This window comes from Seriola aureovittata, chromosome 18 (assembly GCF_021018895.1).
Source record: "Seriola aureovittata isolate HTS-2021-v1 ecotype China chromosome 18, ASM2101889v1, whole genome shotgun sequence".
NCBI lineage: Eukaryota > Metazoa > Chordata > Actinopteri > Carangiformes > Carangidae > Seriola > Seriola aureovittata.
The window spans coordinates 534,101-547,500 of record NC_079381.1 but is presented as its reverse complement, the minus strand read 5'-3'; the positions used below and the strand labels follow the sequence as shown (position 1 = coordinate 547,500).

Below are 13,400 nucleotides of genomic sequence, written 5' to 3'. Positions count from 1 at the left end.
TTCAGGAATTAAACTACAGATCTGACAATATCCATTTTGTTTTGTATTAACATTTTCTAATCTCCACCTCTCTTTTGTATTTCAGAGTCTCCCATTGGTCAGATGCGTCCACCTCACGGCAGTGCCACACCTCAAAAGAACAGTAACCTCCTGGTCATCATAGTGGTTTCCGTGGGAGCCGTCAGCGTGGTTGTGGTTGTGATTGTGGCTCTCATCTGCACCCGGCGCTCCTCCGCCCAGCAGAGGAAGTAAGATGCTTCATTCATCTGTGTGATGCACTAAACAGCTGTCAGGGAAACTAGGCAGGTGGAAAATGATCTGTTGACAAGGAAAATGGTCAAAATGACCATTTCTTCTTTTGTAGATGTTGATAACTAAGAGCAGTCAGCACTAACCACAGTGAAAATTAAATTGCATTTCTTGTGACTGCTCCACAACAAAAGCCACCATTTTTTTTATCCAGCTGAATGTTTTTAATGTGAAGCAGCAGTGGAAGGATATTCTGTTGTCATAAGCAGTAACTTAAAACAGCTTTGACAGAGAGTGAAGCGTCACTTCCTTCACAAGTTCAGGGCAGGGATGGAGGATTCTGCAAAAAACAAAAAAATAAAATAAAAACTACTAAGTAGTATAAACTGAATGGATATTCCAGTATACTAGGGTTTCAGTTCAGAACAAGCTTCAGGTGATATTATTTTAAATCCTTTATGTTAGTTATTGCTAGTAATTTGGCAGGTGTTTATATGTCTGTCTGTGGACTTCTGTCACTACTCTGGAAAATAGGGATTGAAAAAGTGATGAAACTTTGTAGGTGTGTAGTTCAGATACTCAAGGATGGAAAGATGCTGAACTTAATTCAGAACCAGAGTCTTATGATGAGATAACATCAGCTGTGACACCCTTCATGTTGTTTTAGTCAAAATTAGTTTATAATCCAGTTCATGACATTTCAGTGGGCATTATTTTATAATTCTAGTTTCACTGGGAAAGATTATACTTTTTTTCAGAAAGTATTTTCTTCTCTTGATCCAGCCATTTTTATCTGTTGTATAAATGAGGAGGCAAACGCTTTTATGGTGGAAGCACATTTCTGTTATGGTATTCATGCTCTGCTGGGATTTGAAGGGTTGCCTAGCAACATGACTGTAATAGCAGTTTACAAGTGGTTCATTATGATATCCACTAATATTAGCCACGGAGTTTGTCCCTCGTTCTACCTGACCACTGACTTCCTTACCTGTGTGTCTCTCATCCTCTGTGCAGGAAGAGAGCAAGCCACAGTGCCAGTAAGAGGAAGGGCAGCCAGAAGGACCTGCGACCTCCTGACCTCTGGATCCATCACGAGGAAATGGAGATGAAAAACATGGAGAAAGCTCCCAGTGTCGCCCCATCTGGACGTGACTCACCCATCCAGTCCTGCCAGGACCTCCCCCAGGTTGCACACAGCCAATCAGAGAGCCAGATTGGCAGCAAGAGCAGCCACTCTGGTACAGGACGGATTTTCATTTACTCATGCTCCTAATTATTTGTGATTTAAATGTTTTAATACTGTTTGTATGATGTCTATTTAACATACAACAACACGCCTCCTAACTTTGAATAAAAAACAAAGTTGTGTTTATTAAATTTGAATTGCATCTGTCTTGCAGATGTTATCGTTCATCTCTCCGTTATCTGCAACATGAAAATCACCACAATGTTCAGAATACTAAGATTATAGATGCTATTTATAGTTTTATATCTGCGCACTACATATTTATTATTTTCTTCATTTCTATGGTTCTAACCAATTAATTAAACTCATTACGCGTGTATTGATGTAATTAGTAGTGTGATGAATCCTGATTCATCATGAATTTAAAAAAACAAATGTATCACGTAAAAATAAATAATTTCCACCAGTAGAAAACAGTTAACTGATCTCATTTATGAAGTTCTCTTCTGACAACCAGAACAAATGTAAATGATGAAAAGCTTGTGGTGTTTGAGTGTTTGAGTGTTTTGCTGTTGCAGGAGCCGATGGTGACGAGGCCTCCAGCAGCATCTCCACCCTGGAGCGCTCCCTGGCTGCCAGGAGGGGGACACGAGGCAAAATGATGATTCCTATGGATTCACAACCAAGCAACACACGTAAGAAACACAAGCCTGTGTGTGTATTTCCTTCTGATTTTTTTCCTTGCACACATGGTGACCTATTTTCAGATAGTGCTAAACATTAACTTTTTACTCTTGAGAAATGTTGTTTCTCTGAATCTGATTTTGAATCAATCAAAGATGGTGCAATCAGCTCAGCACCGGCTTTTATCAAGCAAATGAAAGTAGGAAATTAGTCCTTTTTGTAACTTTATTCACTGTTTACAACAAATATTCTGATACATAAATGGAGAATTGTTGTTTTTACGCTTTAGGTACAGCATAAATGAATGTGATATAATGTGTTAATCAGTGAGCTTTAGAGGTGCTGATACCAGTGGTGGACATTTTAGAAATTGAATGTCATGGTCAGAAGAAAAGGAAAGGTGGAGCAGAGAGGAAGAGAATGAAAAAGGGAGGCTCTACCACAAACACAGATACATGCTGCAAAATAGACAACATGTTTGCCAGTAAGGGACCAGCTTAAACACACACACATACACAAACTACGTACTCAGCATAGCTAGCTAAGTGGCTAATAACAGTGTGACACAACGTTCTGTAGGCTATACATTGCAGCACATCATCCGTCTTTGTGGAGGAATTACATCATAGCAATGATTGCAACATAAAGATCATATGATGTTGAATAGCACACCTTGAAAGTCAAGACAGGCTACTTGTTGGTCAGTCCCAAATATTTGTATTCTGTAATCTGGATCAATTTCCTCCCAGATGAACGGAGTGCCTTGTAGCCTGTTACAACCACAAACTGTTAGCCAACAAGATTAGCAGTCTTATGGTTTTAGGTGAAAAGGGTTTCCTGGGATGGATTCAAATCCCATGCATGAATTACTGTTTCAGTGCAACCCTCTCTGATACTGTCAGTGGATTTTGTTACCTATGGGCAGAGCCAGGCTAGCTTTCCACCAATTTTCAGCCTTTTTCCTAAGCTAAACTAACTACTTAGCACAATATTCAGCATATGCATATACGCAAAATGTTGAACCTTTCCCTTTAGGAGACTATTTGTGCCCATAATTAGTCCACAGACCCTCACAGACCAACACAAAGTCCTGAACCCAGGACCAGACCCAGCATTAGCTGAATGTAAGAACCCTGTAGAGTGGGCTGTCTCAGGGCAGCAATGATGCTCACATTGTTTATCACTCTCTTCCTCTCTGTCTTTCTCTGGGAGGGAGGATGTTAAAAGTGTTTCATGCAAAGACAGACGCAAAGTTGAGGGAAGAAAGAACACACATACATGCACACACTGAAAATGACATATACACACACTTTCTCACACAGATAATTAGCCCATATGTTCCCTCAGACTGACTCAAAGGACAGAGGGGAGAGGGAGAAGATCTGAGGGTGAGCAGTGAGGAGAGGAGGATGAGCAGGGGAATCTCAAAGAGAGAGGGAGAGAGACAGAGAGAGAGAGACAGAGAGAGAGAGGCAGGAAAGAAACATGCAGTGGGAAGACGGAAGAGAGAGAGAGGGGAAGAGAGAAGTCGCGTTGAAGTTGCGTTTCAAAAAGTACCCGGAACCTTAAGTACGGGGTACTTTTCTTCAGGAACTAAAAGGTTCCTGTGGCACATTGTTATCTGTGTTTCCACCGCGGCCTCAAGTCCTGAGATTATGCAAAATTAGTGCTTGACATCACATTATTCACAGCACTTTGAGGACATAACAAAAAACGAAAATACGGGACCAATTGCGTCCTGTATATATTCAATACAGGACGCAGCATTTTATCATCAAATACGGGACGATCCTGTATTATACATGAGGGGTGGCAACCTCAGCCACTCCGGTTGTTGTGGTCCTTTATTTTTTGAAGTCCTGATTCAGTTTTTTTACCTTCTCCTGGACCTGTTTGCGGTGTGGAAAATGTGTTTGCTTGCCCGGTGCTTGCTCGCTCGCTGCGGACTTTTAAACATCGAATTTTAAAATAAAATGCGGCGTGGACTCACCCAGTCAGAAATGTTTAACTCGGCAAACCACACCCCTCAAAGTTCCTACTACCAAAGATCCTTTATACAGAAGATACCGCATTACAGGTAGCGCCAATAGTATGAAATGGGACACAGTTCCGATCTCCTAAGTGGGTTTTGTCCCTCAACCTCTCGCTCAAGCTAACCTCTCTGCATCCTTTGGGAAAGAAAAGTCAGATCCGTTTTTCTTGTTATTACAACCTATTGCTACACAAAGCTCGGGTATTTTTAACACTAACTGATGGATTACTTGTCCCTGCCATCCGAATACAACGATAGACAATACAACATGGATACAATACAAATTTGCGCCTTTTTTGATTTCTGATCAGCCCAGTACAAAGTCATGTCAATTTAATAGGCGAATAATCTGTTTTAGCAATTGTTAAGCAGTGAAACAAGTTTTATTTAAGTTTTAAAGTTAGTCCATGGTTTAACATAAGTCAATCAAAAAATAACTCTGGTCCATCTAAACATCTCGTTATCGGTTGGCAAACGATGTTGGCAGATGACAGAGCTCGCGAGAGTAAGGCAGGTCTTCAATAAAGTTAATTTTCCCCGGATCTGTTCGTTTGAAAAATGTCATTTTGATGTCAGAATGTTCTGAAGATGAGCGGCTTGTGCAATATTGTGTGCAATATTTATTTCGGTGACTATAGAGCAAAAGAATATTTGATAATCTGTGATCTCGTTCACTTCGTCCATTGAAATAAATACACTCAGACCTGCTTCCAGTCTGTCGCTGGTACTACCCCCCCCGACCAGGTACCTTTTAGGAGGTCAATCAATTACCCCGGAACTAAATTTAGACCCTGGTTCCTGCAGTGGAAATGCACATAGTTCCTCAAAAGGTTCCTGGTTCCTGGGGAAAGTTCCTCCAGTGGAAACGCGGCCAGAGAGAGAGAGGGAGAGAGAGAGAGAGAGAGAGAGAGAGAGAAAAGAAACAGTGTGAGAAAGTGAAGTCTTACTTTCAACCCTCATTACGTTTCAAATTATAGTGTGTGAATGGGTTCATAGATATGTATAGCGTGTGTGTGTGTGTGTGTGTGTGTGTGTGTGTGTGTGTGTGTGTGTGTGTGTGTGTGTGTGTGTTTGAAGCTTGTGTTTGACTACAGCATTGATCGGGCTGATGTTCAGTAACATATGATGTTTTAGATCGGGGGACAAGGAGGAGCTGCGCAGAGTCCAGAAGGAACTCAAACAGAAAATCAGGAAAGGGAAGGACTGTTACAGACAGAAACTGGAAGAGCAGCTAGTGCAGAATAACACCAGAGATGTCTGGAATGGACTGCAGAACATCTCTGGCCACGGAAAAGGCGTGAGGAGAGACCTGAGCTGCAGCGACAAGAACTGGGCCAATGAACAAATGTCAAACTGACAGCTACGTCAAACTGATGTTGACATTAGACATTATCCTGACCTACATTCAACCAAATATGTTCTAACAACATAGGTGGCCAGCTATGTGCCTGCAGGGAAAGTGTTGCTCATAGTGGAACATTTCATTCTGTTTGAAAAAGGTCTCAAGTGTCTTGTTGTCCTTGGCTTTAGTGGTATTGAGACATCTGCTGTGTTTAAAGCAACAAAACTGAGATTTTACAGTGTTAGGTAGAATGTTGAGTCCTGGTCTGGACTCTGGCTTGGCGGTGGTTGACTGTGATTGAGTGTGGTTGGCAGTAGTTGGCAGTAGTTGGCGGTGGTTGGCAGTAGTTGGCGGTGGTTGGCGGTGGTTGGCAGTAGTTGGCGGTGGTTGGCAGTAGTTGGCGGTGGTTGGCGGTGGTTGATGGTCAGCAGTGATGACCACTAAGCAACTATAACATATGCTTTTCATTTGGCTTCAAAACAGCGGCAGGAATTCTGCTCACACCCCCATCCTGTACCATCACGCTGCTACATAACAAACTCTTCTCGTCTATCACCACACTTTCATTTCTGTTACACACATCAGGCCTTTTCTTGATCCAATCTGTATTAAAGTTTATCTACAGTTTATCTGTTGACATAGCAACATGTCCTTTCGTCCAAACCTGCAAAGGTGCACATTCACTCATTTACAGGTAACTGGTTCATGACTGAGGTTTATAAGGATAAACCCCATCAGTCATTCTCAGATACAAATGATTCATTTTCTTGGTGGGATAATGATTTAGATCAGAAGGTGTTGGTTCTTGTGAAATCCTAACAATCTATTGGACTTCTTATTGATGATTTTTAATGTTATTCTTTTCTAACGTTTACTAACACTAAGCCATTAAAAACCTATATATGATAAAGTATGCCACAGAAAAATATATAACAAAATAAAATAAGTTCCCTTAAAGAAAGAACCAACCCTAAAAACAAAAGACATGAACACAAAAAAAAACTTAAAGACTGAGACAGAAAATATGTCATTTAGCTGTGACTTTATGATGGACATTTGTCATTTGAACAGTGAAATTAATAGACCTTGCTTGAATTCTAAGCACAGAATGTATCATTTAAATAAATTAACAAACTAAATGTAATTCACAGAAAAAAGATTGTGCCGAAGTTTATTGGTAAAATTTGGCATTGCAATTAAATCTGCTTAATATTGAACACAATTGCATATAATTATATTCACTCATAATTGAACAAAAGCTCTTTGATTAAGCTCAGTGAAAGATGGTGGTTTTGTTTATATATAAATAAAATGTTGAAGTTTTTTCTTTATTAAACCATACCATGATCTTCCCATATAACCTTCATCAAATGCTGTGAGTGCTTAAACAGAAGCATAAAAAATAATAAATGTATCTGCTGTCACAGTTCAGCTGTACAGAAACATGATTTTTAGGAGACTGCACTTTGAAAGCCTTGAAGTGTCCTCGTGTGACAAGTTGGGAGTGAGAACATGTTCTCACTTGTAACAATAATGTAAGAACATACACAATGATAGCTATGACCATAAATATATTTCTCCGGTGCACACTGCAAAACTTCCAAACACACCTACCTCATGTAACTGCAATCACATGATCAGCACTCAGCCAGTCAGTGCTCACCTCTCTACTCGTGTTGCCTTTATTTCAGAATAAAAGCACATAATAAATCAATAACGCATTAACAAATCAATCATCTATCTGTGTGACAGGAATCCACTTACCTGGTTGAGAATGAATTAGTTCAACCACCTTCTCAGCTCCATCCCACACTCTTCTGTTGTCACTGTCCTGTCATTTCCATCACACACCCTGTCAGCTATGTTCACCCCCCCCCTGGACTCTGTCAGACCTCATTTACTCCTGTTGCACTGTTTTATTTACATCACTCTGATCAGCTCATGCACCGTTTTGCTTTCTGTTGTACAGTCATATTAGCACCCTAACAGCTACTCCGTCATACTGCCTTCATCCCCTTAACACCTCCTACCCGTGCTGACACGCTGTGGGTGGAGTTCACGGTGGTTGTAGTTGTCTGTAAACACATCCATCCGTCTGTATAAACCTGCTTTAATTTACCAACAGACTAATGTGCAACACCTGCACCACATGACATCCACGAACCAGTTTTGTACAGAAGCAGATTATCTAATTACTGACTCTCTCTCTCTCTCTCTCTCTCTCTCTCTCCTGTCTCTCTGTGTGTGAGTGTGTGTTTGTATATTTCACTCTAAGTTTTTTGTTTATAATTCTTCTTCACTCCTGTTGCTGTAATTTACTGCAGTTGTAACAAGCTGCTGCTGCCACACTGAACAGTAACAATCAGGTTACATAAAGTGGTTATTAGTCAGCGGGTGACTGATCATTTTTTCTGCCATGTGACATTCAATCTTGTGTTTTACATTAATGTGTGTGTGTGATATGTGGGTCACAGTAAAACAGGAAAACTCTTCAGGCTTCCTCTGCCCACACACACAGGCCTGACCTCTATTGTAGTCTGTTTTTGTGTTATGTTTTACACTAAGGTTCAGTCAAAAACACTTTCTGGTTTTCTCCTCCCTAAAACTAAAGATGGAACTAAACCAAAACTAATAAACTAAAAATGGAATAAACTACATCACCAAAAGAATATTTTCATTTTCTGTCAAAAGAAAATGTGTCATTACAGGAATCTCAATTGAGTCTTGTCAAAAAATCATCAATCATCAATATCTTTCAATTCATTTTCATTCAGTTTCATTCAAAAATGAAATAAATTCTTTGTAAAATAATTAATTATATATGCTACTGTAATGATTATTTTGAAAATGGTATTGACACTCAAGAGCACCTTTTGTTCTTACAGAGAATTATGTTTAACATGGAGTTTAATGAAAAATATGTTTTGTGATACTGGAACTTTTTTATATCTCTAACCCTAACCCTAAAATATTAGGGACTGCCCGTACAAATGGCCGACCAAAAATGTAATTGATATTTCACAGAGAAATAATAAATCCTTCTTTAAAACAGAAGGGCAAGGAATTGGAACACTTCTATGGTAATGGGGTGATTTTAGCTCTATTCTGTATGTGTAAATATAGATGTAAAGTCAAGTAAAATTTTATCCATACAGCCCAATATGACAATGTCCTCAAGAGTCTGAACAATGTGTAGATCATATGACTCAAATCAGATCAGGAAAAATGTGTTGCTGTTGCTTTGGCTCAAACTCAAGCTTTATATCATAATCCAACAGCAGAGACAGTAACAGAAAGCCAGCTAAATATGTCCAGTGTCCACATTACTATTTTTGTTAGTAAGTCAGTTTCACAATACGCAGATTCTTGTTGACTTCCTCATTTCTGGATTTTAAATTAATTTGAACCAATTAGCATTATAACCTTGAAATGATACAATGACTAATTTTGGACCTGAATTCAGACATCCTTGAGGTATCCTTCCATGAATGACATTGTCACCAAAAATTACAGACAGCTGATGGATACATTTAAAATTATGAATATCTGACTGCATGTATTTTGTGGAAATGACTACCTCTCCTTTTCTTAAGCTAGCAGTTGAATTTACCGTCAGTAATTGATGTTTTGGAAAAGATAGTGGGTCAGAATGAGAAAAGGTTCTTCTGCCTTCCTCTGATTCAATTTTTATAAAACTTTGACAGAATTTCAACCTCTTACAGGTAATGTGGGATTGTTTGAATATGCATTATTTCTTAAATTCCTGTAGGGTCTGCACTGTTTCTCTTTGTTTCCGACTCTCTCTCTCTTTGTCTCCTCTGATGCAGCATGAGCCTTCTTCACTTTTTTTATCCCGCTGCCACGTCTCTCTCTCTGCAGACAACAGGATCTGATCTCTTTATCTACCTTCTGTTTTTATCTCTTTGTGTCTCCTGTCTGGTTTCCTTTTCTCTGTGTCTCTCTTTCTATCAGTTTGTTTCAGTTTCATCTCAGTCTGCTTGTGCTTTTTTTTATCATTTCTGTTTTTTCTCTCTTTTATCTCAGTTTCTCTGCTTACTCTCTGTTATCTGTAATTTTTACATTTATCTTTCTTGATTTTGTTTTTGTCGTTTTGCCTCTTCTTTTGTTTCCTATTTTTCTTTGTCATTTATTTCTTTGTCTTTCTCCTCTATTTTCCAGTTTTGTGTTTATTTATCTCACTCTCTTCATTTTGTCTCTGTCATTTTCTCTTCTTCTCTCTTACAGAAACACACACACACACACACACACACACACACACACACCAATCTCCATTAACCTGTAGTTTGCTGCCTCACTGAACCAAAGTCATCAATATTCTCAATCAATAGCAGCATTGACCAGACTTGCTCATCTCTGGTCATCTCGCTGCTGTAATCAAACCCTGCCTCCCTTTAAATGATCACAGCACAAACAAAGTAAATAACACACACACACACACACACACACACACACAGACACACACAGACAAACACACACCTCCTAAAGCTGCTGATCACAGCCTTGCTTCGTCCAAACTATCAATACTTTTCAATCAATATTGGTATTGATCAGGGTTTGGTAGAATTAGACCCCATGGTTCAAAAAGAGAAAGCAGGAGGCAGAGACCCGCCCCTGTCTTCTTTTCTGTTAGTCACTAAGAATTCAAATGAAAAAACCACATAATGCCGGAGACATGACAGAGTCCTAGTGCAGCACATGCCGTCGTACACAACATGAAACTGACCTCAGGCTTTATACAGGCAGCTTTCTGAGTCAAACAACTCTGCCCACAACTCTCCACAACAGTTTAAACAGATTCAACAAGGAAATATAAAGATAGAGCTTTAAACTCGTTGACTTTTTTTAAAGTTTTGGACAGAGCCAGGCTAGCTGTTTCTGCTAGCCTGTACTGCTGTTTCATTTTGTGCTAAGCTAAGCTAACCAGCTGCTGGCTCTAGCTTCATAAATTCAAAGAGACAAAAACCTGTGAAAATGTATTTATGTGATATCATTGTCCATCTTCCCCCAGTCAACAAAAGTTATTCTATAACATGTTTATGTAGCCATCAGTTTGTTTTATACAACTGTGTGTAGTAAACACTTTTTTCGTGACACTGTCAATGAGTTGACATTATGAGTGACAGAAGTGTCACTTGACTGATTTCACTATGAGGTGGGAAATCTGCAGCAGGTATAGACCCAAAAATAAAATGTTCTCCTAAGAAATCTACAAACATACATCAACATTAGCAAACACAGTACTGAACGCAGCTCTAACACAAAAAACAACGAGACAGACAGACACACAAACATGCACACACGCACACACACACTCACACTCACAGGGGTGCATCCTATCTTCTAAACAGGCATGAAGTGTGTGTATGTGAGTGTGTGTGTGTGTGTGTGTGTGTGTGTGTGTGTGAGAGTGTGTTTGTTGTGTACCTGAGGCAGTGTGTAATCAGTCTCAGGGGTTGACTCCCTGCAGTTTCCTCTCAAGGTCACAATATGCACTTTGTGTGCTCTGCCTGCTTTGCTGACTGATTCTCCTCATCTCTGTTTATAGCAGCTCTCTGCTCTGGTTGACTGCTTTACTGACTACTGCAGGACTCATCTTCTATCTTTTCTCTCTTTTTTACTGATCTCAATAAAAAAATATCCCTGTCTGGTTGTTCTATTTTTCTGAGCTGATTTTCCAGAAAATATACCAATACCGGCAATATCATGATATATGGTGATATTATGATTTAGATTATCTATGAATGAGATCAACCGATCCACAACCGATACCGATCATTTTTGGCAGACAATGCAGATGGCATACGTTCTATCAGTCTCACACACTTAAAAAAGTAAAAGTTCTACACGGCAGACGTGTTGTTTTGTTTTCATGGCCTGTCGGGCACCAGCACATTGAGGCAGGTTTACACTACACAACAAACAGAGCTTCTCTCAGCTGCAGACACCACAGTATTAACCACATGTGATCGGTTTACGGTGATTAGTGACTAGAAGCATTAATTCTGATCTGCCAATCACATATTTTTTATGAAAACTGGCTGATAATGATCGGTGGCCAATCAATCGGAGCATCCCTAATAAAATTCCATAGAGGATACAGACTCTTTTTGTCTCTGTCACTGGTTCACTGATTATTTTGTGACATCTCTTTCTGCTGTGCCACTGTGCCGTGGGTGACTGACTGTTCTGTCTGTGTTTCAGCGGTGGTCAGTGCCATCCCGGTGCCAGCACTGGACTCCTCTCAGTATCCTGGTATTCTGCCTTCACCTTCCTGCAGCTTCACACACAACAAGTTCAGCCTGAGGCCAATGCCTTTCCCCAGCCTGACCGTGGACAGAGGATACACACCAGGTACTGCAACACTACTGCTATTAATAGTTCTGTATAGTTCTGCATCAAAGAGTTAAATTACATATTTATGAAGTGCTTCTGAGATTTCAAAACACTGAGACATATATTGTGCATCACAATATAGCCAAAAAAATATTGTTATTGTTATTTATTGGTATAACATATCACCCAGCCAAAATGAAACACTGCCCATATTAAAAATGCAGCTGAAAAAAATGAGCATTAAAGAGACAAGTATGTACATCTGTGGATCTTGCGTTATTAATAGACGAGAGTCTGCAGTTCTGGGCCAGCAGGCAGCTGAAAATGTGGTAGAAGCTGAACTGGGAACTTTCAGCAAAACTCTGCAGAAGTCCACAGAAATGTTTGTGAGAGGATTCACACACCTCTCACCTCTGATCCACATTTCACGTACAGTCTAAAAAAACATCAGACTACAGTGTGGTGTGTGGTAAGATGTGTTTGTGTGGAAGTGCTAGGTATGTATAAGCAACCCTGAAGATCAGGATGTGAACCAGCAGTTCCAAAACCATATTACACAAACAAATGAGCCCATTAATTAAAAGGGAGTCCCCAAACCCACAGAGAAAAACAACAGCTTTAAATACTCTCTAGTCAAGACTGTCTACACTCCAACCTGAGGTGTAGTTGTTGGCATGTTGGGCTAACTGGTTTACCACCTTCTATCTACAGTACTACCTCTAAGGCTGAGGAACACATCAGTAACTCACTTCATTAGTTAATGAGGTTACAGGTTACATTCCTGGAGAGCAAGTGATGTCAGAGTCTCTGTCCTGGTCTTTATTTGGGAGAGTTTACCAGAGACAGTTACATCAGCCAGACATGTGTGGTAGTTCTCATCCTAAAAGGCTTTTCTCTTATACTATAACATGACATTACCAATAACACTTAATCTAACTACCACTAAAAATAATGGGAATGCACCTAGTAACTATTGCTACTAGACTATTATTACTATGATTAATGGTATTATTAACAAGCTATTGTTATGACATCATAATACAACTTTAACCTTTAATAAATACGACAGGGCTCACACTGCAGCATCTTAATCTTTTTGCAGCAGAGCTAAGTGCTAAGAAACGTGGTGGTGAGCAGTAATTCAGTAATTGGCTAATTCCTAGTCGGCTTGTATCAATGATTTAACAACTGTAGCGAGACAAGGAGCAGCTTCAGAGTCATTGAGTTAGCCAACACACTGGGAGGACGGATTACTGCTGGCATAACACACGAATGTTGACGGAGGGGGGCGGTGAGATGTGAGGCAGATGTAATGAGAGAGAGATACAGGGGCTATTAATGAGGGAGATAACATAAACTTTACAAGCAATGAGACACAACAGTGAGCTTCATTGACTGCAAAGTGAAGGTGCAAGACTGTGTCCATAAGAAGTTCACTGACACCCAGCAGAGAGCTTCAGGCTCTGTCACCATGTGGCTAATGACGGGGTGAAGTTAGTTAATAGTTGGATAAAAAACAATATTTTAATCAATTCATTCTGATTTTGGATGAT

General features: G+C 39.8%; 1 protein-coding gene across 2 annotated transcripts in view; it reads left to right on the top strand.

Moving 5' to 3' along the window:
- The window catches only part of dcc (DCC netrin 1 receptor), a 287,897-nt gene that overhangs the window by 236,867 nt on the left and 37,630 nt on the right, over positions 1 to 13,400 (top strand). For both annotated transcript variants that reach the window (XM_056403378.1, XM_056403377.1), the window contains exons 23-26: positions 86 to 248; positions 1,264 to 1,487; positions 2,014 to 2,130; positions 11,716 to 11,865. In XM_056403378.1, coding sequence (XP_056259353.1) covers positions 86 to 248; positions 1,264 to 1,487; positions 2,014 to 2,130; positions 11,716 to 11,865 — 654 coding nt within the window. The remainder of the gene's footprint in view (positions 1 to 85; positions 249 to 1,263; positions 1,488 to 2,013; positions 2,131 to 11,715; positions 11,866 to 13,400) is intronic.